A 27,009-nucleotide genomic window follows, 5' to 3' on the forward strand; every position below is an offset into this window, starting at 1 on the left:
GGCGCGGGCCAATTTTACAGGCGGGGCAAAAACAGGGCACTGCGCACGGTGATGTCGTCATCACCTGCACAGCGGATCGGGGCGCTACCAGTTACTGCTGCCGCTAAATTCCCTCTGAATGTAGTGGGAGTTGGTAGCGGTGCCGCGCCCGGGCAAAAAGTCGTTTGCGCCCCATTAGCACCGGGGACGCTAACGAGAGGCGCAAATGCATCAAATTTCTAGCCCCAAGTACCTAATGTTAGTTTTCAAATGCTGCATACACATTTCCATGGCTGGATAACAATCCTATTAGTTTCCATTCCCAAGCACTTCTTTGCTTTTGTAATTTTGCGTAGTAATCTTTCACTTTAGTATGGAGGGGAGAAGAAAAAGTGACCACTTTAAACGGCTCAACCCTTTAAGAGCCCACGCCAATCTAGGAAACCTCACCTCTCAGTGTGTGAGCTTCCTGCACTCGGCCGATGAGCAAGTGGAGGTTGCATGGAATGCACAATGATGCCTGATCCCGGGAGTTTCGGCAGGATTGGCCATGCAGAAGCAGTCAGTCCGCATGGCCGGCTGTACCTGCCCTAGGAGCGTTTTAACTGGGAAATCCACTCTTTTGTGTTTGGATCACCACATCTAAGAGCAGCACTTTTTGTCTGTGGAGAACTGTACAAGAAAAAGGCAGAGTAATTTTTAATTTTTTTAATTTATTAATTCACGGGATGTGGGCGTCGCTGGCAAGGCCAGCATTTATTGCCCATCCCTAATTGCCTTTCTCAAGGTGGTGGTGAGCGCCTTCTTGAAACGCTGCAGTCCGTGTGGTGAAGGTGCTCCCATATGTGGAGACCTTTTGAAAATCGACTTTTACAAATTGCCGCTGATAAATTCCCAGATTTTTCTAGGTTGCTGGATTGGTGACAACATATTTCCGCCCATTCTCACCTTTAAAAAAAACCCCAGACTTTCCCCTGCTCCCAGTCAATCCTGAGATGAGAGTGACGTTATCACAAACGTTATTGAAAATAAATAAAAAGGCCCTTCAGAATACAGGGGGATGGTTTTCTTTGTTAGCTACTGCGGATAAATCATAACAACATGTCCACAGGTTCAGATCAATAGTCACCAGAGAAAAGAAAGACGTGCATTTCTATAGTGACTTTCATAACATCAGGACACCCCAAAGCGCTTTACAGCCAATGAAGTACTTTTTGGAGTGTAGTCACTGTTGTAATGTAGGAAACGCGGCAGCCAATTTGTGCACAGCAAGCTCCCATAAACAGCAATGTGATAATGACCAGATAATTTGTTTTAGTGATGTTGATTGAGGGACAAATATTGGCCGGGACACTGGGGATAACTTGCCTGCTCTTTTTCAAAATAGTCCCATGGGATCTTTTACATCCACCTGAGAGAGCAGACGGCGTCCCAATTTAATGTCTCATCCGAAAGAGGACATCCTCCCACGTGGAGCTTAGCCACTGATTGGGCAGGGTGAGGGTATAAGATGTCTACCCTACATTGACTAGTGATTGTACAGGATCGGATTACGATGCTTATTAATCCCATCAATTTGCCCAGTAAGACTTGCTAAAAATATTGGCCCAGAATTTGCTGGAGCGGGGAATCTCGCGGCGTGCCCCATTAGTTAGACTTCTTCCCTCATCCCATTTGACATCTGCAAATCTGAGCAATAAAGCACTGAACTACTGCTTTTATTTATATTATTGCTACCAGAGATGTTATTGTTCACTGTGGCCTTCCCTTCTCATGCAGTCCAGAAGCATGAAAGCTTTCAGTGTACGGCACATATTGGTGTGGTCTGAATTAGAAAAGGTTGACAGTTCCTGATTATTTTGTTCCTATTCAAAAGCATTCCTGGGAAGCTGAATCTTCACTTTAATCTACACGACCAAAGAGAAGTTTATTGCCTGATATGGATTGTTCCCCCTACAGGTGCTCGTGAAAAATATCACAAATTATTAAAAGCCATTTAACGACATGATATAGTAAGTCTGTGCTTCACTTACTATTATTACAGCTGCGGCCTGTTTCAGTTCAAGATCTAGACGTGCTCCCTTTAAAAGGACATATATCTTTTGACAATCAAACAGCCCTGCTATAAATAAAAATGTAACATTTCAGATCTGTTGTACTATTCAGCTGGGGCAAGGCAAAGGATTGTTATTTCTTAAGATATTGTGGAATCCTGGCAGACTGACTGTTTCTTGATTAATATAACAGTCTGCTAAACATGTATGCAAAATCTGAGGTAGAACAGGAATAATAAATGCTGGTTCGGAAGCTGATCTGAATAATAACCGACACGCTAAATCTTCCTTTCCAATGTGCACGATCTCTTGTTCATTTTATTCCTGAACTGTATCAAAGTTCATGGCACTGGCTCTATGTGAGTTTTACCCACGCAGATTGAGAATAAACAAAAGTCCGTAAAATAACATGGGTTGCCTTCAGGGCAATTGGAGAACACTACTAAGTTTACAAGGCCTGCATCAACATGTAAACTATCGGCCTACTTAGATGACAGTTCCACGTCAGTGTTCCCTCATGAGCATTTGTCAAAAGTATTAGCAAAGAGTTCCTGATCTAAACTGTACCACCAGGGGGAGCTGTAGAGCAACAACCAGGGGAGCGTGGGAAAAATGGAAAGGGAGGCATCTCTCGACCCACTCTCAGACCTGCTCGAGGTAGAGGATCTAGGAACCGGTTATCTGTCCTTTTGTCCAGTGTGTGGCCGAGGGAGACCTAAGGGAATGGGCAAAGTCTCTTGAAGAAAACATCAGTGCATTGAAATCCTGAAGTAGGGTGGATATATGTTTTAACAATGGCAGAGGTGTTGGCTACTCCTATGCTGTCGATATCTGTGAATGTGTCTGAATTTCAGGAGTGAGTTCTTCCTCACACTTTCAAGGATTTCACCGGCGTTTTCAAGCCTGGATTTTTTTTCTACCCCTCTTGTAAAACACCCTGAGGGTGATATTCTTACTCGTGGTGGATGGATGTTAAAAATAGCAGTGGCGCTGCAAAATAGATTTCCCCCTTGTCCTGAGAGCTGGAGCAATATGCTTGGGATGTAATCTTGTTTATTTTATTATTTCAAAACATTTTAGTTATTTTTTGATTGCAAGTGTCAGCCGAAGCTCAATGGGTAGTGCCCTCGCCTCTGAGTCAGAAGGTTGTGGGTTCAAGTCCCACTCCAGAGACTTGAGCACATAAAGCTAGGCTGACACTCCAGTGCAGTGCTGAGGAAATGCTGCGCTGTCGGAGGTGCCGTCTTTCGGATGAGACGTTAAACCGAAGCCCCGTCTGCTCGCTCGGGGATGTAAAAGATCCCATGGCACTATTTCGAAGAAGAGCAGGGGAGTTATCCCCGGTGTCCTGGCCAATCTTTATCCCTGAACCAACATAACAAAAAAACAGATTATCTGGTCATTATCACATTGCTGTTTGTGGGAGCTTGCTGTGCGCAAATTGGCTGCTGCGTTTCCTACATTACAACAGTAACTACACTCCAAAAAGTACTTCATTGACTGTAAAGCGCATTGGGACATCCGGTGGTCGTGAAAGGTGCTATATAAATGCAAGTCTTCTTTTTTCATGCTGCTGTGGGAAAGTACATTGGTAAATTGCACGTGTATGTGTTGGGAGTAATGTATGTTTAAGGGTTGCAGCAATTCATTCGGTCTTAGTTCCTGTTTGGGCTGCTTTCGAAGGGAACAGGCTGGCAATACTATTTCCCCCTTTTGTGGTGAATGCTTTTGGTGGTGCAGATAAGGCTGGTGGGAGCTTGCCTAACCCCTGTTGTTATAGCTATCATCAGCCCCCTGGGTGCCCTTCATTGATTAATACGGCCCCAGTGAATACAGTTGGACTTGAGCCACAAAATGTTAGAAAAAAAAGAACGTCCCCTACCGACTCTCTGCAATGGCAGCCACTGTACAAAAAGTCTTCTTGGGGAATTATTGATCATTTAAGTTTATGGTCTGCTATATATCCAGGATTAAAAAAAACTGTAGGTTCGCGATGGAGAATGTCAGAAAATTCACACAGTGAGGCCTACCGCTGCCTCACTGGGATTTCCCTCACCTCCCCCTCCCCTCAGGAACCTCGATGCCAGCTCCAACCCCGCCCTCCTCATGCAGAGGTGGCAGTAGGCCCCGGGAAGCTGCGTTAAATACCCAAATGGAAGGAGAGGACCTTGTAGTGACCTTATTTTCCTCCAGGTGGCTCCAGGGATTTACCCGCTGAAGGACTGGGTCTTGCCCGAGGTGAATGGGAGGTGTCGTTCCAATCTTTGGGGCGCTTCTGCCCCTTTAAATCCCTTGTTGGATCTCCGGGTGCTGCGCAACGCCAGAGATTCCTGGCTTGCGCTGGCGGGCTCCTCTTGACAGCAGGAATCCCAACAGGAGCCCGCTGTGCATGTCTAATGAGTGCTGATGAAGGAAAATGGGTTGGGGCTGGGGCAGACCTGCAGGGAGGGACCGCCCACTAAAACTGTGCCTTAAAGAGGAAAATCCAGGGCCTAATGTCTGGAAATAGTCAGGATTCTATCAGAGTCACTAACAGTAGGGTTGCTATCAGAGTCACTAACAGTAACTCCTCCAGGAATTGCTTGTGATAAAGCCCTTCTTTTTGCATTGCAGTATTTACAGGGAATCTGAAAAATCTGACGTGTTAATATATTGTGAGATAAATCTTGTCACATGCATGTCAGGTGATGTTTGGTGGAAATCTGGAACTCTCCCTCCCAAAAAGCTGTTGAGGCTGGGGGTCAATTGAAAATTTCAAAATTGAGATTGATGGATTTTTGTTAGGCAAGGCAGATAGATGGAGTTAAGATACAGATCAGCCATGATCTAATTGAATGGCGGAACAGGCTCGAGGAGTTGAATGGCCTACTCCTGTTGCTATGTTCCCATGTTCCTACATAACATGATCAAAATGTTAAATGTGTAGCGATTGACATCAATGTCACAGAAATAGACTGAATAAGCCATGCTTCATTGGTTGGAAAATATTTAGGAATAAGAAAGGACCTTGTGAAAAAGCATGCTTGATGAGACCCAAGAACTTACTTCTCTGGGTTTACTTCCTCCTGAAGATGTTCCATTATTTCGTCAGTAAACTTTGGAATTGTTGAATTTGACCAATAAGTTCTTCATTTCACTGTTACTTCACTAGTAATTGAAACAGTTAACCTCGTGTCTTTCACTGACCTGCGTCAGAGAAGGATTCTTATTTAAAATCCATTTCTTATTAAAAATGTTTCCTTTGGGATAATCGCTGTGCGAGCTGTCAGACAGCTCGAGTGCCCTTGGTTTTACTGGGGAATATCCCGCCGTACCAGTGAGAAATCGTTGTTTAATACCCGAGCCTGCTGCCCTTAAACTGCTGCCTGCGATTTGCAACATTGCTGATGTCCTAGGAGGATTGCCCTTTAAATCTAAACTTCCTTATCTCCCTGGAGACTTGGGGTGGGGGGGTGAAAGGCCGTACCAGGAAACTATAAAATAGAAAAAATGTGACAAACACGTTATTAGTTATTGATGAAATGCAATATAGTTCAAAGCACGAAGGTGAAATGAGTAAAAACGAACCTAGCGGTAATATAAAGGTGTGGAAACTGCCTTTGCCCCTCAGTCAGGCACACACCAGCATGAAAGCACTTTGTGCCTCCTTCTACCTAAAAGCAAATGAATTTTTTTTAATGGTTTTAAATTCTATAAATTCCATTGCTGTCAGCTCATTTTACTATTAAAAGAAAATAAAAGCCGCAAGGGTTGATGAATCGCGAGTCTGTATCCTTCTTCCCCAGACAATAACAAGCCCCTTTGCTCAAGACAGTGTTCGCCTCCCTTCCTGATTGCAGACTCCCACAGCACTTGTGGCAGCCCCGTTCAAATGTTAATGCCTCACAGATGTGTTGCAAGGATCCCCATGGCTACAGGTGTGAAACCATATTTGTACAAGTGGAACTTACCACATAACATGCAGCATATTCATCGCTCCTATGTATGTCTTGTCTGATCCTTGATTTTAACAAACAGACCATACTGGCCAGGACAGAAGTATTTGCCTCAGCACCCATATGTTACGGAGGGTAAAAGTTACTATCCAGTGACCCCTGCGTGAAGTGAGAACAGGATTGGTCTCCGCTGTGATGCCTTACACAGTTGAATAGCCGGTTGCCACTCACTGTCTAGCCTCATACATGAAGTGGTGAGGTACCATAGGGCTCCTATGTGGAACTGTACCCCAGAAAGAATCAGCCGCTGTAGGTGGAAGAAAATTTTAAAAAATGGGATGCCTTCTTTCGAAGAAGAGCAACCACAAAAACAACTTGTATTTATATAGTGCCTTTAACATAGTAAAACGTCCCAAGGTGCTTCACAGGAGTATTAAAAGACAAAAAATTTGACACCGAGCCACAAAAGGATAAATTAGGGCAGGTGACCAAAAGCTTGGTCAAAGAGGTAGGTTTTAAGGAGCGTCTTAAAGGAGGAAAGAGAGGTAGCGAGGCGGACAGGTTTAGGCAGGGAATTCCAGAGCTTAGGTCCTAGGCAACAGAAGGCACGGCCACCAATGGTTGAGCGATTAAAATTAGGGATGCTCAAGAGGGCAGAATTAGAGGAGCGCAGATATCTTGGGGGTTTGTGGGGTTGAAGGAGAATACAGAGATAGGGAGGGGCGAGGCCATGGAGAGACTTGAAAACAAGGATGAGAATTTTGAAATCAAAGCGCTGCTTAACCGGGAGTTCTCTCCGGTATCCTGGCCAATATTTATCCCTCAACCAACAGTGTTTAAAAAAAAACACATTATCTGGTCAATTATTTCACTACTGTTTGTGGGAGCTTGCTGTGCGCAACTTGGCTGCTGCGTTTCCCTACATTATAACAGTAACTACACTCTAAAGTTCTTTGGGACGTCCTGAGGTCGTAAAAAGCGTTGTATAAATACAAGATTCTTCGTTTTGAGGAAGTTTTTTAACAACATGGATGCAGAATGTAACAGTGCGATGTGCTGTTATTGTGAACATTGTGAAGATTTATGGTTGACTCTCAGCGACAGAGATAAGAGAGGACAATGCCTCCTCACCTCCATTTCTGGATCAGTGCTCCCAGTTTATTCTTAACCTTTGACATTTTAAACTGTCGTAGAGAGCTTCCTGTTCTCAGTGAGCTTCCTTTTCCCAGTTCTCTAATTCCCCACTTTCTAGTTCCGGCAATCACCTATAAAAATTGTAGGTTAGCTGAAAGGTCACAGAGGTATTAAGGCTCCATTAATAATATCCCAGGCCAAGGGAAGCCTTATATAACAAAAAAAGACAAGTAATATTTTGCATGATGACAATGGGGGAAATCTTGCTTAATTTACTGACATTGGAAGAATATTTTAAAAGTAATAAATCCAAAGTGCATTTCACAGTGAAAAGCAATTGATTGGGAAAAAATGCTGTCTTGCATTTACAATGAAGAGACGGCATCAGACTGCCTAAAGATCTTTTAAACATCTATGAACTTAACAGAGGGTTCAACTTAACAAAGGTGTTAGGTTTATAGAGGGATAGGTTCAATAGGCATATACTTACAACAACAACAACTTGTATTTATATAGCGCCTTTAAAATAGTAAAACATCCCAAGGCGCTGCACAGGAGTATTATAAGACAAAGAAATTTGACACCGATCCACATAAGGATAAGTCAGGGCAGGTGACCAAAAGCTTGGTCAAAGATGTAGGTTTTAAGGAGCATCTTAAAGGAGGAAAGAGAGGTAGCGAGGCGGACAGGTTTAGGCAGGGAATTCCAGAGCTAAGGGCCTAGGCAACAGGGGGCACAGCCACCAAAGGTTGAACGATTATAATCAGGGATGCTCAAGAGGGCAGAATTAGAGGAGCGCAGATATCTCGGGAGGGGGGAGGGGGGGTTTGTGGGGCTGAAGGAGATTACAGAGATAGGAAGGGGGCGAGGCCATATTACTTAGATAAAGGATAGAGAATAACAGAGGAGAAGCTCAATATAAGAAAGCTTGATAGGAGTATAAGCTTAACAGGCATCTAATTAATGAAGGGAGAGGCTTAACAGAGGGATAAGTTTAACATTAGGCCACCCATAGTATTTTTTTATGATAGCACAAAGAGGTTAATCCTTTCCGTTTTGAGAGAATTTACTGCATTTGAAAACTTGTGTTTTCTTTAGTCATCTGCCCTCCCTAAGTGTTAATTCTTTAAATATGACCCTTTACTTTCACCAGACACTATACTTTTTCACCCAAGAGAGACGACTATATGAATACAAGAAAGTAAAGACAAGGAAGGGCTGTAATCACATCGAATGCATCCTGTCATTTTTGTTCAAACACAGCACCCTCGGTGACCATTTGAAAGAATAAATAAGCAGCTTTGCTCAAAATAATTCAAATGCCCAAATTATGAGGTAAATTACTTTTCTGTGGATCAAATAGGCTAACTCTATCATGCAATTTGTGCCGTGCAAACTAGTTTCAGCTTCTCATCAATGTAAACTGTATAATATACTCTGGCACAAATGGGGGGAAGTTGGTCCCCATGGCACCTGTTTTTTGAGTGCAAAATGGACATTGAGGGGAGCAATTTCCAGACACAATCTCCTGTGCTCAAACCATCCCCGGAGTGCACCGGGTGCCAAATTGACAGCCAGTGACTATCGAGGGCCCGGGCTGCCTGCCTGAAACAGGCGTTGGGCTCCTTGAATATGCTAATCAGGAGCCTAACCATTGTTTCAAGACCCGGATGCCAATTTTGGCAAAAACTGGGCAGAATATGCGTTGAGCACGCTCCGCTCAGTTTTTCTTCGTCTACGCCGGCCTAATTAGTGCTCCTTAAAATGACCACTGGAGGCCGCTGAAGATCAGGTCAGTTTTTCGGTTTTCATTTACCTCAATGTGGAGCTCCCCTCAATGCCCATTTTGCGTTCAAAAAACAGGTGCGTCGGGAACCAATTTCCCGCCTCCCCACCTCCAACACCCTGCCCCCCCCCTCATTTGTACCAGAGTACATGATACAGTTTATATTGATGATGAGAAGCTGAAACTAAAGAGGATTGCTCCTCCTGGCTCCTCAGCAATACTGCAGGCTGCTGCCAGCTTGTGCTCGCCTCCATCCCATCCGCCTACCCTCCCCGCTTCCAGGATTTACTTGCGGGCTGGCTTGGCGTCTGAGCCAGCTGATTTTGGGACCATCCGGACCGGCGAGCTGCATTGGGATGTCTGATTGGCGTCTGCAGCTCACTGGAATTACGGCGATGAGGACCAAGGACCAATTTAGAGTGGGCTTCAGGCCTCCGACTTCGGGAGCCCCTTTTTAATGCGTCACCGATTTTGGTCCCTGGCGATAACCAGGTTAAGAGGACCGCTCCTTCTGGTTCCAAAAAAAAATACTGCAGGCCGATGGCGGCTCAGTCTTGCCTCGCCTCGGCTTGGCCTGGCCTCCCTCCAAGGACCTAGCTCTGGGCCTCTGCCTGTGTCCCAGCCGGCCGACACTCTGAAGACTTGTAAGCTGCATTGGGATGCCCGTTTGGCGTCCACAGCTTGCTACTGAATTCAAACGAAGTCGAGACCTCAATCGCGGCGGTCTCTTCACCGTGCCTTCAGCTGCCAAGGCCCTAAGCTCTGGAAACCCCTCCCTAAATCCCTCCACCTCTCCTCCTTTGAGACGCTCCTTAAAACCTACCTCTTTGTCCAAGCATTTGGTCACCTGTCCTAATATCTCCTTATGTGGCTCGGTGTCAAAATTTTGTTCGGTAACGCTCCTGTGAAGCACCTTGGGACGTTTTACTATGTTAAAAGTGCTATATAAATGCAAGTTGCTGTTGTTGTCTTGTCGGTTGCCCAAAAGTCAAAATGGCCCTGACTGTGTACCGTTTTTAAGGCACCTATTATAGAATGGATGTTAAAGTCATCGAGAAAATACTGTGTAGATTCACCAGGATGCAGCCATGAATAAAAAACTATAGTGATGGGGGTAGACTTGAAGTAATGAGTATATTTCCACTGAGGCAGAAAAGGTCGAGGAGATGTAACAGAGTGAGTGATGAGGGGTTGGCAATATAAAGTTAGCACTAAGAGAATGAGGAGAGAGGCTAGGAGAAATTTCATTTTTGCAGAGAATAGTTGGAGAATAGAATGCTTCGCCACAGGGAGTCGAGGAGACAGAGACCAACCATCGTTAAAGGGAAGAAACACTTAAAGGGGAGGAAGATGGACGGCTGTGGGAGAGAGTGGGGTAGTTTTGGATTGCTATACGAAACAGTCAGCACAGACATGATGGGCCAAATGGCTTCCTTCTGTGCTGTGTGCGGCTCTGTGGGTTGAAAGCACATTGTATTAAACACTACTATTTTAACAAAGGCATGAACCTCTTTGTTTTACTTCCTATGTTAACAAGAGACATTTCAAATGCACGTGCTTACACATTCATTACTAATACAGTATCACAAAGTGTAGTTACAACCACATAGAAATACAACAGTAGGTAGATATAGGAATATATACATACTTGAAGGACAAGTTTGATGGTCTGAGTGGCCTTTCCTGTTCTTGATTTTTTCTTATGTTTTTAGATAGATTTTTTTTAACCAAAATGGCATCTGTAAAAAAGGGGTGTGATTTATACGCTTTCTAATCTGGATTTCACCCTTGCACTTTTAGAGTTGTGCTCGTAACCTTAAGACTGTTGGCAGTTGTGTTAAGCGCGCCCATTGCAGGTTTTCTCCCCTACCTCCCATTTCCTCACCAAATGTAATTAGAGAACTAAACGCAGGAAAACCAGATTTCCCCCCCCAAAATTTTTTATCACTTTTTTCCTGCGTGTTGGAGTGAAATGTACCACTTCCTGAAACAGGGGATACGCTCTGAAAGCAAACATCATTACTGATGTTTTAACATCTTCATAGAGGGGGCTTGTTAGCTTGACAAATAAAAACTAACATATATTACAGTTTATTTGTGTTAGAACTAAGCAGGGTAGAAATACCAGTCATGGACAAGGTTTTGCCAGTGTACAGTCCATCAGACAAATAGTTGAATATACTTGCTGCATTCTATCTAGTAGGCTGTCCTTCAAGATTTGATAAAAATTAAACAATTCAGTGTTAAAATTCTGAAGAAAACTGCCGCAAATTTCAAAGTTCAAATATAACCAAATACATTTTTTAATGAGATATCGTCATGGCGATGTTGTGCTGAGGGAATTGTTTCAATGAGCGAGTTCTGTCCGTTAAGTGTGTTTACTGTGGAAAAAATGTCTGGAAAGGATTGCATGCTGTACACTAGTATCAAGGAATAACAAACCACTATCACTGCAGTCAGCATGTTCCTGGACAATGAAAATATCACTTACTTGTATAGAATACATTGAGAAAACTTTGATCATGTTTTCTCAATTGAGCAGTTCATGTTTTCTCAATTACTTCCACAACTATCGGGCAATTATTGCAGAATGCAAGTATTTAATTCTGTAGCAACGGATTCCAACAATAACTCATTCGTACTTTATAAGACTGAGCGCTGCAGACAAATAGAAACTTTACCAATTAAACCTACATCCTTGTTTTGATTGGCAAATGTTGAGAAAAGAATAATATTTTGCTGGCCTTTTGAAGTAACCTCTAATCATATCTGTCTATTCAGGCAACTTACATGAGAAGACAAAACCATTAATCTTTCAGGATTATCCATTCTACACGTGCTCAAAGCCTTTCATTTTTCAATGATTCTTCCGAAAGGACTCTTGCTTGAAGGTTTGCTCATATGTCGATGTTTAAACTTTGTCACAGTGCTATGATTGAAACATTGCCCTCTATTGGAGGTGATGCTCAATGATGACACCATGTGGTTCTGTTTATCCACATATTGCTGTTAAATTAGTAAATCGTGCAAGAAACACTATATTAATGTGTTGTGACTTGAAGAAATATGCTACAAATCTCCAAAACTTCTGTTCAGGATTAGCAACTCATTTCATGCCACATTTCTAGTGATCCAGATGGGCTTCATGTGCAAGTCATCTATTTGTTTTGAAGCTTTGGGGTTGGAGTGGGGTGGCGAAGAGATCCTGGTTGCTATGAGAGCTCACACGAGGCAGATTTAGGAGGTCCCCCTCCCCAGATTTTAGTGCCTTCAAAATGTCAAACACCAGGGCAGAGTTTCTTGTTCCCAGCTTCGTTTGGAGTAAAATTCCAAACTCCAGGTGTCGCATAGCCAAACGCAAAGTACTATTCACAGCAATCTGTCTCAAGTCCTCGACCCAATTCTGCCCCAAGGAAAACACATGCGTTAATCAGGTTCTAATACATAACTGCTACAAGCTGACAATTCACTCACATCTGGTTTGTCTCAGAGTTATGTACACTGCAAAGTGTGCACGTACATTTACTGTAACACAAGAGTCGAGATCTGAGAACAGGGCTAGCTAGCTGTGCTGGTGGTGGAAGCATCAGTATTTATTGATCTGGTATCAGAAATGAATACAACCGCTTTAGAAAAGATATAAATCTCTACGCAAAATATATTCATTCTCAACTTTTGCATGATGCATACTTGGAGTGCGTCAGGCCCACTAACTTAATGTAGATGTGAGTGTAACGTTAAGTCATGGTATTGATTCGGGAGTAACTTGATTGGGATTTCCTGGTGTAATAATTAACAGCCTAAAGGTATCTCTGGAAAGAGATGCTTGTGTTTACTACCTTGTGTCTCCTGTACTTATACTGACAGTGACTAAGTTGCTATTTATTCTGAAAGCAGGGGCAAACAAACAGTTCTCTGCATATTTGGAATGTGCTGACAAGGCTGTAACAGGGCTGGGCTGTACAGAGTCCGCTCCACTTAGATGAATATTCCTGTTTGGCGAATGGAAACCAAAAACTCCAAACTATTTTCTGCATCTACCCCTTATATTCCGTTCTGTTGCCCTGCAAGATGAAACAATGGTGCTTGTTTCATGATTTCTGTTGCACCATTAACCAACCATGATACAGCAAGTTACAGGAGCAATATTGTCATGGTAGTGTTACTTATAAGGCACTTTGTTCTTTTACATACAAAGAAGGATAAAAAACAATAACCTACAAATCTGTTAGCTTTAATTTCCAACGTCAGGCTTCCAGCAGGGAGTCTCGCCAACTGCTCACTCATATCCAAAACTTGGGTGCACGCTATTAATGATTTTCCAAGCAGGATAGAAAGGTTGTCGTCTTAGAGGATTCGATAATTAAGGTTATAAAGGGTGACCTCGGCTGTCGCAATTGAGAGTCCAAGAGGGTCTGTTGCCCACCCAGTGCCAGGCTCAGGGATATTTCGAAGCGGCTGGAAAAGTACTTGGAAGGGGAGGGAGAAGAACTAGTTGTCATGGTCCATGTCAGAACCAAAGATATATGAAAGAACAGGGAGCTGACCCTGCTAAGGGAGTGCCCGGAGCTAGGATGTAAATTAAAAAGTTAAAAGATTTACAAGGATATTACTGGAATTAATGGGTGCAACTATGAGAAAAGATTGAATAGGCTGGGGCTCGTTGGTCTGGAAAAGTGAAGACTAAAAAGAGACCTGATAGAGGCCTTTAAAATTATGAAGGAGTTTGATAGGGTGGATGTGGAGAAACCTGTGTGTGAGTCCAGAACAAAGGGACATTAATACAAGATAGGCATTCACCAACCAAATACAGAATTTAGGAGGAATTTCTTTACACCGAGTGGTGAGAATGTGGAACTTGCTGCCTCATGGAGTGGTTGAAGGAGAAAGCATTGCTGCATTTGAGGGGAGGCTTGATGCATACCTGAGGGAGAAGGGAATAGAAGGATCTCGGGGCAGGATGGGAAGAGGTAATTAGAGTGGGAGGAGGCTCGTGTGGAGTATAAACACCAGCCTAGACCAGTTGGGCTGGATGACCTGGTTCTGTGCTGTAGATTCTGTGTAATTCCGTGTAATGGTTGGAAAATCGTGTGCCGCGTGCGCTGGTATTTCTAGATACGCGTTGCCAGTGGGCGAGGCTTTCCACCAGGAGCAGAGCACTGGAAGATTATCGGGTTATTTTAGTTTTAAGAAAAGCTAAAAGAAAAATATAAAGACTGCATTGAAAATGTTTGTCTTGGGGCTCCACTGGTGGTTCAGTGGGGAAATGCACTGCATGCATGTGTACTGATCCATTCAAGTCAGAACGCTCTCGGGTTTGATCCCTGCTCTTTTCTGAGTTAGCTGATCTCAGCCATTGCAGCAATCGGATTGGCTCAGTGTTCCCAGACTAGGGAAGGGAAAAAGCAATCAAAGTCCCTGCGGTTGATCAGCAACCAGCAATTCCTCGCATGAAGTGTGAATGTTGGATGAAGAAATGATTGGGTCCCATACTTGATTAGCCTGCCAATAGTCACAAAGGAAGAACATTACACTTGGGCAAGGTAACAGACTCAGGAAACTATAACCCAGCATGATCTACTGCCTTCAGCGGAAGAAAGATGAACATTAAATTTTTTTTCAATGTTTTAAAAATGATGCTAGGGTAGATTTGACATCTGCTGAAATATAAACCTGGCACATCCTCCATCAGTGCAGTTTTCAGAGCAGGCTCGTGCTGCTTATTGCAAGAATTCAGCCTGGATATCAATCCCTTTAATAACTAAGAAACACTTTACATTAAATGCAGTTGTGGAATAAGATTAAAAGTGTGGATGAGTCTGTGCAACAATGTTTTACCGTAATTTCAAGATTCAGTATTGTTAAATGTCGACTATTTGCTTAATAGGGATGGACTGCAATTTAAAAACATTTGTGACTGACTTTGGCAAAGCTTTAGGCTGACATATGCAATACCTGTGTATTTCTCTATTCAGATACACACCAGTCACTTGGTTAAGGATTGTGACAGATTGCTCACCGTTGTGGCAGTCTCCACTTGAAGGAATCTGAACATTGTGAAGTTCACAAATCCTTTGTTAACGTTATCATTTCAAAAATGTGTTCAAAGACAGCGTCTCCAGTTGTTCAGTCTTGCCACAGGGACAACATTAATTACAGATTGTTTTGGATGGAAATGATTCCACTTGGCACAGGCTTACGCAAAATGTTCGTTAACTGTATTTTGCTCTTTCTCAGCTCCGTCTCTGGTCACTGTCATTAAGAAGGACCGGACATCCCGAAACAGCATTGCTCTATCTTGGCAAGAACCAGAACATCCTAACGGGATCATATTAGACTACGAGGTCAAATTCTATGAGAAGGTGGGAAAATGAATAAAAAGCGGAGTGTTTAACAAACCTAAAAAAAATCCACATTACTGAAAACAGTGTTGGAAATGATCTCTCAACACTTCAAGGGGCAGTCATTTCTTCTCGAGTTCCTGTGGCTAATTTGTCTCATGTATGTAGACGTACTTTAAAGCCAGAGCTACACTTTGGTTTTGATCAGCTTTCGCTAAGAACGCTTTGGTTTGAAATGCTCGGTCTGATTTCACAAAATGTTCTTAAGATGAGGCAGTGAAACTCGAATGTGGGTGTTGAGGATAAGGAATCGGTGGGAAGGAATGAATTGGGCCTGCTTCTAGTACCAGTCAGCTAGACTCAAATGGGGGAGGATTTCCTCTGTATGCCGTGTGAAGCCAAATCATAGATGCGTACTTTAGAAATGCATGTACAGGAAACTTCGCTATATCCGGCACCAACGGGACCGAGCTGCTGCTGATCTATCAAAACTTCCAGATAGACCAGCGCTAATGTTGAAGGATACGGAGGTTTTCATCTCCGTATCTGACAACAAACACTGTTGCTTAGCAACAGCTTGTAAACACTCGGCCCGTACCTTGGAAGCGTCTCTGAAGCTGTTGCTAAGCTACAGAGACGCTTTCCAGAGCCTGACTGTTAAAAAAAAATGCTAGGAGAAGAAAAAAAACCTTACCAAAACGGCTGCTGATTTCTGCCGTTAGATCGAGGTTTCAGGACATACAACCTCCGGATAAACCAAAGTTTCCTGTACAATTTTGCTACACGTAGAACACAGAGGAAATGGTTCTTTAATAGCTTGATGAATCCAATTACCTTACTTTGCTGCTCCCGCTCTCCTGCTCTTAGAGAACACACTAAATAGACTGCTTCCTTTTTAATTTACACAGGTTGTGTCTTGTTTTAAGGATTCAGTACCAAGCTTCAGATCTCAAGGGTAGCATTTTACCATGGAATTTGAGTAGCAATGTAATTAGAAGGTAATAACTTTGCTTGTAGTTTCACAATTAATAATGTAATGCAAATAAAAAGGGATAACTAGTAATTACAGGAACTGCAATTAAACAGTGTGCAGTATAAAGGTTAGTCAGTCACCATAACTAAGCTGCCCATTGATGCCATAAGACCTCACGATTGTGTTCTTCCTTCTATCCGCTCCCCCGCAGCTGTCTATCCATTGTCACACTTCTGTTCAGCTCTTCCTGTACACAGTCCTACCATTTCAGCTTTCGCCTTCAACATACTCTTTTCCCAACTGAGAGACATTCTACGATCTTGTGCAGATACCAATATTCAGCCATAGAGTACACAATGTTTCTGCCATTACTGCACTTGTCATTCCTCCCCAGCTTAGTGTGTCACTCTGTCCCACCAGCTAATGCCTAATATCTCGAGCACAGTGCATTTGAAAAACATCTCGTCAGGAAGCAAACTATCAATAAGGGGGATTCTGGAATATTGTAACTATAGATTAATTGCTTAGCAATTATATTGGACTATATAGAAATACTATATAAATATGAGTTCTGCTGAACATTAACCTGTCTTTTTCTCTTTATAGATGCTGACAAAGGTTTTTAATTTCAGTCTTCCTGTTTTATTTTAAAAACGCTATCATTTGTTTTGTTTCTTGACACTGCTACAACCCAAAAGTAAATGTTGTAAAGCCTTCTAACACCTGATTTTAGAAGAGCGAGCATTGCTATGCAAATTCCTTGCTCAACTGTCACTAACAGAAATACTAGAAATACTCGCAGAGGGGAAAATTTCCTCTGCGTGCCATTTTAGCAACATCATAAACACTGTAGGAAGGTTCCATCTGCTCACCAGTTCTAACAGAATCATAAAAGTATCCATTTATCATATCACTAGAAATAGTGAACATAGAAGTAGAGGTCGATAAAGTGATGTAAAATGGCTGCACTTGCTTATGTGGTCTGGCAGCAGACTACTTTTATGTAAATTACGGTTCCTTCCCACAATGCGGCTAAATTTCCTAAGTAGCGCATTAGACACACGGCGCTCATTCGTAACAGGCACTTCAGAAGAGGCCAGCAATCAAATTCATGTTCTACTTTGCTAGCTGGCCTTTTTTCCCTTCGTGGCAGGGCCTCATTCTCCATTACCTCCAATGCCCAATCAGAGAATCTTCCCCTAGCAACATTTTGAGTGGAAAAAAAAAAATCACACACTGATCTAAGAGTTGCCAGCAGCCCCTTCACCTTTCTGGTACCTGATATCTTGCCCCACGGTCTCTGCGCTCTGCCAACGCATCTCAACTGGGAGCACTGGCAAAACTATGCTAATAAACTGGCCTCGCTTTATGGGGTGATGGCAGCTCTGTGGGGCACAGGCATACCTAGGGTTACCAACTCTGGTCAGACCCATTCCTGGAGGTTACATGATAAGACCTCCCACCTCCCACCTCCAACTGCCCAGCCCAGTCAAACGGCCTTTTTTCCCATCGCCAATATTTTTACAGCTAATAAACGAAAGTGTTCAAAGAAAATGAAAACAAACCACGCCACCATTTTAATGCCCCTATTGTCTTCCTCCTGGATCACTTGCAGCAATGAATTATTTAATTCCTGGAGACTCCAGGACAATACTAGTCACACCTCGGGTGTGAGGAGCAGCATCAGGGCTTTTTAAAAATTTGTTCCGGGGATGTGGGCATCACTGGCAAGGCCAGCATTTATTGCCCATCCCTAATTGCCCTTGAGAAGGTGGTGGTGAGCCGCCGCCTTGAACCGCTGCAATCCGTGTGGTGAAGGTACTCCCACAGTGCTGTTAGGGAGGGAGTTCCAGGATTTTGACCCAGTGACGATGAAGGAACGGCGATATACTTCCAAGTCAAGATGGTGTGTGACTTGGAGGGGAACTTGGAGGTGGTGGTGTTCCCATGCGCCTGCTGCCCTTGTCCTTCTAGGTGGTAGAGGTCGCGGGTTTGGGAGGTGCTGCCGAAGAAGCCTTGGCGAGTTGCTGCAGTGCATCTTATAGATGGTACACACTGCAGCCACGGTACGCCGGTGGTGGAGGGAGTGAATGTTTAAGGTGGTGGATGGGGTGCCGGTCAAGCGGGCTGCTTTGTCCTGGATGGTGTTGGGCTTCTTAAGTGTTGTTGGAGCTGCACTCATCCAGGCAAGTGGAGAGTATTACATCACACTCCTGACTTGTGCCTTGTGGAAAGGCTTTGGGGAGTCAGTATCGACTGCATCTTTTCCCCCCTCAGAATTATTTAATTATTATTAAACAGTGTTACAAAACCATTCTTAAAAAGTGTTTTATTCTGGCATTGCTACTATTTACGGCATCATGAAATTTCTCCCACCAAGACCAACACGGGAGCCCAAGGCCCAGGATAGAAATGACAAGAATTTCCAAATAAATTGCCTATGTTCATTAAAAACTAAACACACATGCAAGATTGTTGCGGAATCTGTGGGTTCTGATTAGGTTTATACATACTTGCTCTCATGTTTAATGGTGTCGGAAGCCCTCAGTGCATTCTCTTAAGATCAAATGTTACTGTTTGTTATTTCTGGACTCTAAAGTAAAGTGCTACCATCTAAAGATACAAAGTGCAGTTTACAGAAGCTGCAAATTGTGATGTTTATGTTAAACCCCAAATAGTCACAATAGCTAAAACATATCACAAATCGTGGCAAGTACCATATGGCAGCTACCCGTGGAACATTTTAAACATATATGATGACTAAACTGAATGGGGAGCTTCCACACACTTTGGGCTATAAGAAAGAAAGCATTTTCATTGATAAGGCACCTTATGATGCCCTCAGGATATCTGAAAGTGCTTCACTGCCAATAAATTACTGAAATGCAGTCACGATTTTAATGTAGGCAAATACAGCAACAAATTGCGCACAAACTACATATGAGATAATACCAGTTAATCTGCTTTTTCTTAACAGGAATGTTGTCCAGAGCGCTGGGAGAACTCCCTGCTCTTCTTTGAATAGTACTATGGGATCTTATACACCCACCTGAATGGGCAGACAGGGATTTCACCTCGGGCAGCACTTCTGACTATGCAAGAATCCTTCAGTAATGCACTGACATGTCAGCCTAGATTATGTGCTGAGGTCTTAGAGTAAGACTTGAATGGAGCTAACCTGGTACTATACTATGTCCTCAACATATTCATGCAACTATTATCGTTTGTGACAGTTCATTTTAGAATGACCCAATGAAGAGATTTTATCTGAAATCCTTTAGGAGTTTTTGCGAGGGTTGTTTTGTATTCATTAGGGTGAGGAATGTCAATCCTAGGGAATGGAATACTGTTTTGGCTAAGGACGGCACATGATTCAAATAAGGTCCCTGACCAATCTAGACTTGGCAACAGAAAAATGTCCTTATTTTTTCACAGCCCCTGATTGAATATAGCCTTTAGTACCTATCATCATTGACTGTGAACTGGGGAACTGCACTATCAACAATAGGCCATTCTAAAGCTTGTCAATGTACATTAATTCTCATCCTTGTTTTCAAATCCCTCCATGGCCTCGCCCCTCCCTATCTCTGTAATCTCCTCCAGCCCCACAACCCCCTGAGATATCTGCGCTCCTCTAATTCTGCCCTCTTGAGGATCCCTAATTCTAATCGCTTAACCTTTGGTGGCTGTGCCTTCTGTTGCCTAGGCCCTAAGCTCTGAAATTCCCTCTCTAAACCTCTCCGCCTCTCAACCTCTCTTTCCTCCTTTAAGACGCTCCTTAAAACCTACCTCTTTGGTCACCTGCCCTAATTTATCCAAATGTAGATCGGTGTCAAATTTCTTTGTCTTAAAATACTCCTGTGCAGCGCCTTGGGACATTTTACTACTTTAAAGGTGCTATGTAAATACAAGTTGTTGTTGTTGTTATTATTAGTTTGAAAACTTTTAGAATCATAGAAATTACTGCAAAGAATGAGATCACCTGGCTCATCGTGCCTGCGATTATGCTAGCTCTTCACCTAGCTTTATCTAAAGAAAGATGTGCATTTATATAGCACCGTTCATGTCCTCAGGGAGTCTCAAAGTACTTTACAGCCAGTGAACTACTTTTGAAGTGTAGTCACCGATGTATTGTAGGAATCTACACCATTGTAATCTACTCAATTTCATTTAGGTCACTTCAAAGTCTCTTGTTGAGGGAGAAGCTCAATTTCCTTAAACTCTCTTCACCAGTTAAACTCCTGATACCAGTAATTACCTTAGTTGATGGCCTCTGTACCACCTCAGGACAATAATACCTTTCTTTTGAAAGGGTGGCCAGAACTGCATACATAAAGTCAAGAACAGAAAAAAAATACTGCTCAGCATATCAAAGCTCATTTCCCTCATGTACTGACTTTTCCATCATGGCATCCAATTGCATTTTGACTAACTTCAAAGTTTGGTAGCTTTTCCAAACATCTTATAGTTTAGGCAGCTCTGACAATAGGGGGCGATCCAGTTGGCCTCAATGTCCCCAAGGCCTTGAAGAGGAAAGTTCATCCAGAAATCCAGCTCCTGATCATTGTTCACCAATACCTGGTGAAGTGCACACGTGTGGCATTGGGTGAAGACAGGTCAGGCCAGGCTGTGGTGGGCCACATGGTCAAATCGCCCCCCTCCCTAAACCTTCCCTAAATCCCTGCACCTTGCCGGCTTCCTCTCCTTTAAGACCCTCCTCAAAATCCATCTCTTTGACCAAGCTTTCTGTCACCTTCTTTGGCTCAGCATCCATTTTTGGAATACACCTCTGTGAAGCGTTTTGGGGTGTTTTCCGATGTTGAAAGCGTTATATAAATGCAAGTTGCCGTTTTTAACATTTACGTGTCTGAAGCTGATGCATGAAGAATAGCCATGTGGCCAAAGCATTGGAGGTCCACCAGCACATGTGGAGCCAGAGTTCAGTATGAAACAATTTCTTCGGGAATGGAGGAGCAAGTGGAAATAAAATAAGAGGGGGGAAAAAAAATCCAAATTCAAACGTGATGTCTCACTTTGATGATGAAAACAATCGTGTCTCAAACAGGAATGAGCTTTAAAGGAAGAACTAAATCGTAATGAGTGATGTGCTTTTTCTTGTTTGTCTTAAAGCAGGAGCAGGAGACCAGTTACACTATCATGAGGTCAAAGGGCACCAATGTCACCATCACTGGGCTGAAACCTGAAACCACCTACCTGTTCCAGATTAGGGCACGCACCGCGGCTGGTTACGGGGCCAGCAGCCGCAAGTTTGAATTTGAGACCAGTCCAGACTGTAAGTGAAAATTAGTTTTATTGAACTTAAAAACACTCCATTATTTAAGAAGGGAGCGAGAGGGAAGCCAGGTCATTGCAGACCCATCCGTTTTGGTCGCCTTATCTGAGGAAGGATGTTCTTGCCGTGGAGGGAGTGCAGCGTATCTGAGGAAGGATGTTCTTGCCGTGGAGGGAGTGCAGCGAAGATTCACCAGACTGATACCTGGGATGGCAGGAATAATGTATGAAGAGAGATTGGGTCGATTAGGCTTATATTCGCTAGAGTTTAGAAGAATGAGAGGGGATCTCATTGAAACTTATAAAATTCTAACAGGACTAGACAGACTAGGTGCAGGAAGGCTGTTCCCGATGGCGGGGGAGTCCAGAACCAGGGGTCACAGTCTAAGGATAAGGGGTAAGCCATTTAGGACTGAGATGAGGAGGAATTTCTTCACCCAGAGAGTGGTGAACCTGTGGAATTCTCTACCACAGAAGACAGTTGAGGCCAATTCATTAAATATATTCAAGAAGGAGTTAGATATATTTCTTAAGGCTAAGGGGATTAAGGGATATGGGGAGAAAGCAGGGACAGGGTACTGAATTTGGATGATCAGCCATGATCGCATCGAATGGCGGAGCAGGCTCGAAGGGCCGAATGGCCTACTCCTGCTCCTATCTTCTATGTTTCTATGTTTAACATCAGTTTTGGGAAAGTTGCTGGAATCTTACCAGCAGAGAAAGTGACTGAGCACTTGGAAACATATGGGCTTAGGGAATGCTTACATTGCTGTAATTTCGTCACAGTGTTCAGCTCATGATTTATGCTGTCGCACTTCATGATATCGTCTGCTCTCCTTAATACCTTGTCATTTTCCCAGCTAGCCACTCTCCATGCTAACAATGAATTTGCGTTGTTTCTGATCTGCCTCAATGCCATCCCAAGAACAAGGTTTTTTTCTTTTGCTTTCAGCCTTCTCCATCGCTGGTGAGAATAGCCAGGTCGTCATGATTGCCATATCAGCAGCTGTAGCCATCGTCCTCCTCACAGTGGTGATGTACATCATAATCGGGAGGTCAGTCCTACGCTGTGGTCTATGTTAAAACTACCATTTCCCATGTAATTTTACTGTGAGAGGCAATTTACCACAGCTTAAATAGTTTTCTTAGAAATTGAAGGGTCATGATTCTTTGTACAATACCAACAGATTAATTAACCAGAAAAATGTATATACTTTATTTATTGGAATAGTTACATTAGTATTACATTATAATGCCAAACTCAGTTATTAATATTTATACTATATTAACAAGTTGCCTTGGCGATGAATTCATCTTCAATGTGAACTATAGTGAGTGATTATCAGACTGACTGATCTTCCAATTCCTATACCCCGATTTTAACTTGGTGCAGGAGTCATGCGGGCAGGAACTGAGGTGGACGGCAAACTGTCTGGACCTTGGGAGCGTGAGGCTCAGGAGAATTCCGGGAGGGATGAATGTTGGCCAGGACACCAGGAGAACTCCCTGCCCTTCTTCAAATAGTACCATGGGATCTTATACCTCCATCTAAACAGAGCCTTGGTATAACATCTCATACGAAGTATAGAACCTCTGACAATGCATCGCTCCCTCAGTACTGCACTGAAGTGTTAACCTAGATTGTGCACTCAGTTCCCTGGAGTGGAGCTTGAACCCACAACCTTCTGACCAATAAGCACTACCAACTTAACCACGTTGGCATTGTGAGCCTATAATAAGCTAACTTCCATCCGCCCCAAACAAAGTCACCCCCATCGGAAGTTTTGTGGCATGGGGGAGGGGACTCCCAGAACTTGTGTTTCCTCGGTCCTGGCCTGGCAAAAACAGCAGTGCCTGGTGTGCCCAGTGAAAGGAGGTATACCAGCCACTGCAGGGGCACAAATGGGACCCACCTGGGGATCCAAGTCTGGGTGTCAGGGTCCCAGCTACACGTTCCTCTGCTGGCCGCCAGAGGGCGGTTTAGGAGGCCTCAGTACACTGCTGCCATGTCTCTGTACCTCTCTCCTCACCTATGTCTCATTAGAGTAATTGTCGCATCAGGGTAATCAGGCCTGTTATTTAAGCTGACTATTTCCAGCCCCAGTCACTCAGTCTTGAGTTCTCATGCCTGCAAGTCACAGGTTAGTTTCTAGTCCTTGCCCTGCATTTTGTATACTCGCTTTTGTTTCTTTGAATTGTTACTTTGATCTTTTTGTTTGAAGAATTCTCTGTACGTCCTGTATTTGAAGAGCCTTCTAGTAAAGCATCTTTTGAGTTTTACTCCATCTCAAGTCTCTGGCTGTCTGTCTGCATTTGGGTCCACTACCACACCCGTAACACTGGGTTCTGGGTTATGGCCTGGATTCCCTAAACAGATGTTTTTCTGCTGTGACTTTTCTCGGCCTCCCTACAAAGGGAGCCAATGGGCAACCTTGTGTAATGTTTCCAGGTATTGTTCCCAGTACTCCACCAAACCCTGCCACCACCACCCCCACCTCCCCCATGCAGTGGACAGCCTCTGTCACATGTTGTGGCCTTCACTCTCTGGAGGACACCATAGCTGAGCTTCCAGTGGTGAGGGCACCCACTGGCAATATTTGAATGAAGTTACCTTTCCCTGACTCCACGTACTCTGATGGGTCAGAAGCAGAGATCACCGGTGGGCACATCCAAGCACTTATGCTGGGATGTCGGCCCCATTGATTTTCAGCCCAATATAGCCGCCCAGATGTCTTAAATAAGTGAGCACAGCCAGAGGGATAAGAAACATTCAATAACATTAAATAAAAGGAGAGTAGAATAAGTAATGCAGTGAAAAGTATAGTATTACTTCCCTACCTTGTCTTAGCTCACTAATGAAGTCAAAACATGTTGCCTTAGACCTACAATCAATCACAGTTAGATCTTGTTGCAGATCTATAGATTCATGGTGTAATAATCACCAGAAGTAATGAGATAAACCAAGAGGGGAGTTTCAAGAGCAATTGTGAAAGTACTTGGAATTACATTGACATTTCGGAGTATGCTAAGAGCTTTTTTGCATTTCTGTAAAAGGAACACTTGTCAATAAAATATTTGACATTTATGGAAGTAAAATAATCTTTCAGTGCAGTGAAATATTGTAATGCTTGAGTATTAAGAGTGTTTGATTATGTTTTGATTTTTGTGCAGATTCTGTGGGTATAACAAATCAAAGCATATTTCTGATGACAAAAGAATGTATTACCCAAATGGTCACAGTAAGTATTGAACTGCAAACACTTTGCAATTAACGATAAAAAGAATGCTGAAAATACACAGCAGGTCAGGCAGCATCTCATTTATCTCATTGCTGTTTGTGGGATCTTGCTGTGCACAGATTGGTTGCTGCATTTGCTTACATTGCAACAGTGACAACACTTCAAAAACATTTCGTTGGCTGTGTAGTGTTTTGGGACATCCTGAGGATGTGAAAGGAGCTATATAAATGAAAGCACTTTTTTTTTCCTTTTAAAGGAATGCCATACAAACGTGCTAAGCATTCGTCCACTAATATCATGAGTGTACAATACTTCCATCACCCACCTTGATTACATTCAGAGTATTTGTTTCAGGGCTCACTCGGAACACCATTTCATTTTATTTTCCGGCAGTGATATAAGGGAGGAATTCCCCACTGGTGTGCTCAGACAGCTCACTACAGCAGTGTGAGTTTGAACTTTTGGGGGGACTGTTCACACAGGAGCTTCTGCATTATCTTGAAGCAATACTTTCTTCTGTTGTTTGCAAAAGACTCCTTTAGGATAGACCTTTACTACAGAACTGTTGCAGACAGTAATTAACTGTGCTCAGCTTTGGAATTCAATTGCACCTGCCGATGGATTTGGAAGAGGAAGAGGAGTTTAGGCAGAGGGAACAAAGGCAGGTTTGTTGTACCACAGTCAGCTTGGGCCCACTTGGCCTTGGCCCAGGAACCAAGGGGTTTAACTCAACCTGCCTGACAGAAATAGGGTAGGGTGAGGTCTGGCCCCCGTTTTACATCCTGCCTGATTTTACTTTCCATGGAAGTCAGTAGAGCGTAAATTTCTTTTGGGGGGGGTGGTGTAAAATGAGCGTCTGACCCGAACCCGCCCTTTTACTGCCGGGTTGGTTAGGTTAAAATCAGGGCTCAAGTCTTCAGACTTAGATACACCCTCAATAGCAAAATACTGCGGATGCTGAAAATCCGAAATAACAACAGAAAACACTGGAAAAACTCAGCAGGCCGGGCAACATCCGCGGAGAGAGAAACAGAGTTAACGTTTCAGGTCGAAACCTTCTGAAGAAGGGTTTCGACCTGAAACATTAACTCTGTTTCTCTCTCCACAGATGTTGCCTGGCCTGCTGAGCTTTTCCGGTGTTTTCTGTTGTTATTTTAGATACGCCCTCCCTGTGGATGTCTGAAGATATTTGCCTTTGCTGTATACGCCTTGTGAAGGAGGCTGTCACAAGAGTTACACCGTGTCTTCAAGCCCAACCTCAAGACAATATCTACCACAACGAAAGCCCTGCCCATTGCTGTGAGGGTAACCACAGCATTGAATCTTTATACAACTGAATCATTCCAGGCCACCATTGGCAATACACATTGCATTAGTCAGTCTTCGGTCCACTAATAACGGAAGACTTGTTTATCTGAGAAACACTCTTATCATTTTCTCCATGGAAAGGAGACAACAGGAAAAGACTGAGCAGTCTTTGCAAAAGTACAGGGCCTCATTAATGGTGCACAGGTAGCCATCAACATCGAAACATAGAAACATAGAAGATAGGAGCAGGAGTAGGCCATTCGGCTCCTCGAGCCTGCTCCGCCATTCAATGAGATCATGGCTGATCATCCAAATTCAGTACCCTGTTCCTGCCTTCTCTCCATATCCCTTGATCCCTTTAGCCTTAAGAAATATATCCAACTCCTTCTTGAATATATTTAATGAATTGGTCTCTACTGCCTTCTTTGGCAGAGAATTCCACAGGTTCACCACTCTCTGGGTGAAGAAATTCCTCCTCATCTCTGTCCTAAATGGCTTACCCTTTATCCTTAGACTGTGACCCCTGGTTCTGGACTCCCCGACCATCGGGAACATCCTTCCAGCATCTAGTCTGTCTAGTCCTGTTAGAATTGTATAAGTTTCAATGAGATCAAGGTCTAGGGTGTATATCAATAGACAAAGCTTTCATTCCATCAGTGTGCAAGTATGTGTTGGACCACAGGAACAGAATAATGCAAATCAATCACAAGATAATTATGCATGAGGATAGCTGTTAAGCCTACCTTAGGTCATCCATCCAGAAAAGGTACTCCATTATGGCATCCAGTTGATCATTAAATGATTCCAACACCCCAACCACAGCCCTCCCCCCCCCCCCCCCCCCACACTGTCCTCACTACCCGACATGGGAGTCCATTCCATGTATTGTGTGAAGTAGAACTTCCTGATAATCAGTCCTTGCCTTTAACTACTTTGAACGTGTACCCCATGTCCAACTATTGCAATTT

At 43.4% G+C, this 27,009-nt stretch overlaps 1 protein-coding gene across 2 annotated transcripts in view; it reads left to right on the forward strand.

The window, feature by feature from the left end:
- The window catches only part of epha3 (eph receptor A3), a 268,070-nt gene that overhangs the window by 186,398 nt on the left and 54,663 nt on the right, over positions 1-27,009 (forward strand). The window contains exons 6-9 of one of the 2 annotated variants that reach the window (XM_086007038.1): positions 15,126-15,250; positions 21,333-21,495; positions 22,447-22,549; positions 24,666-24,733. In XM_086007038.1, coding sequence (XP_085863164.1) covers positions 15,126-15,250; positions 21,333-21,495; positions 22,447-22,549; positions 24,666-24,733 — 459 coding nt within the window. The remainder of the gene's footprint in view (positions 1-15,125; positions 15,251-21,332; positions 21,496-22,446; positions 22,550-24,665; positions 24,734-27,009) is intronic. The other variant, XM_086007039.1, reaches the window with a different exon arrangement.

This window comes from Somniosus microcephalus, chromosome 14 (genome assembly GCF_052327205.1).
Source record: "Somniosus microcephalus isolate GS21.2 chromosome 14, FLI_Smic_1.0, whole genome shotgun sequence".
Lineage (NCBI taxonomy): Eukaryota > Metazoa > Chordata > Chondrichthyes > Squaliformes > Somniosidae > Somniosus > Somniosus microcephalus.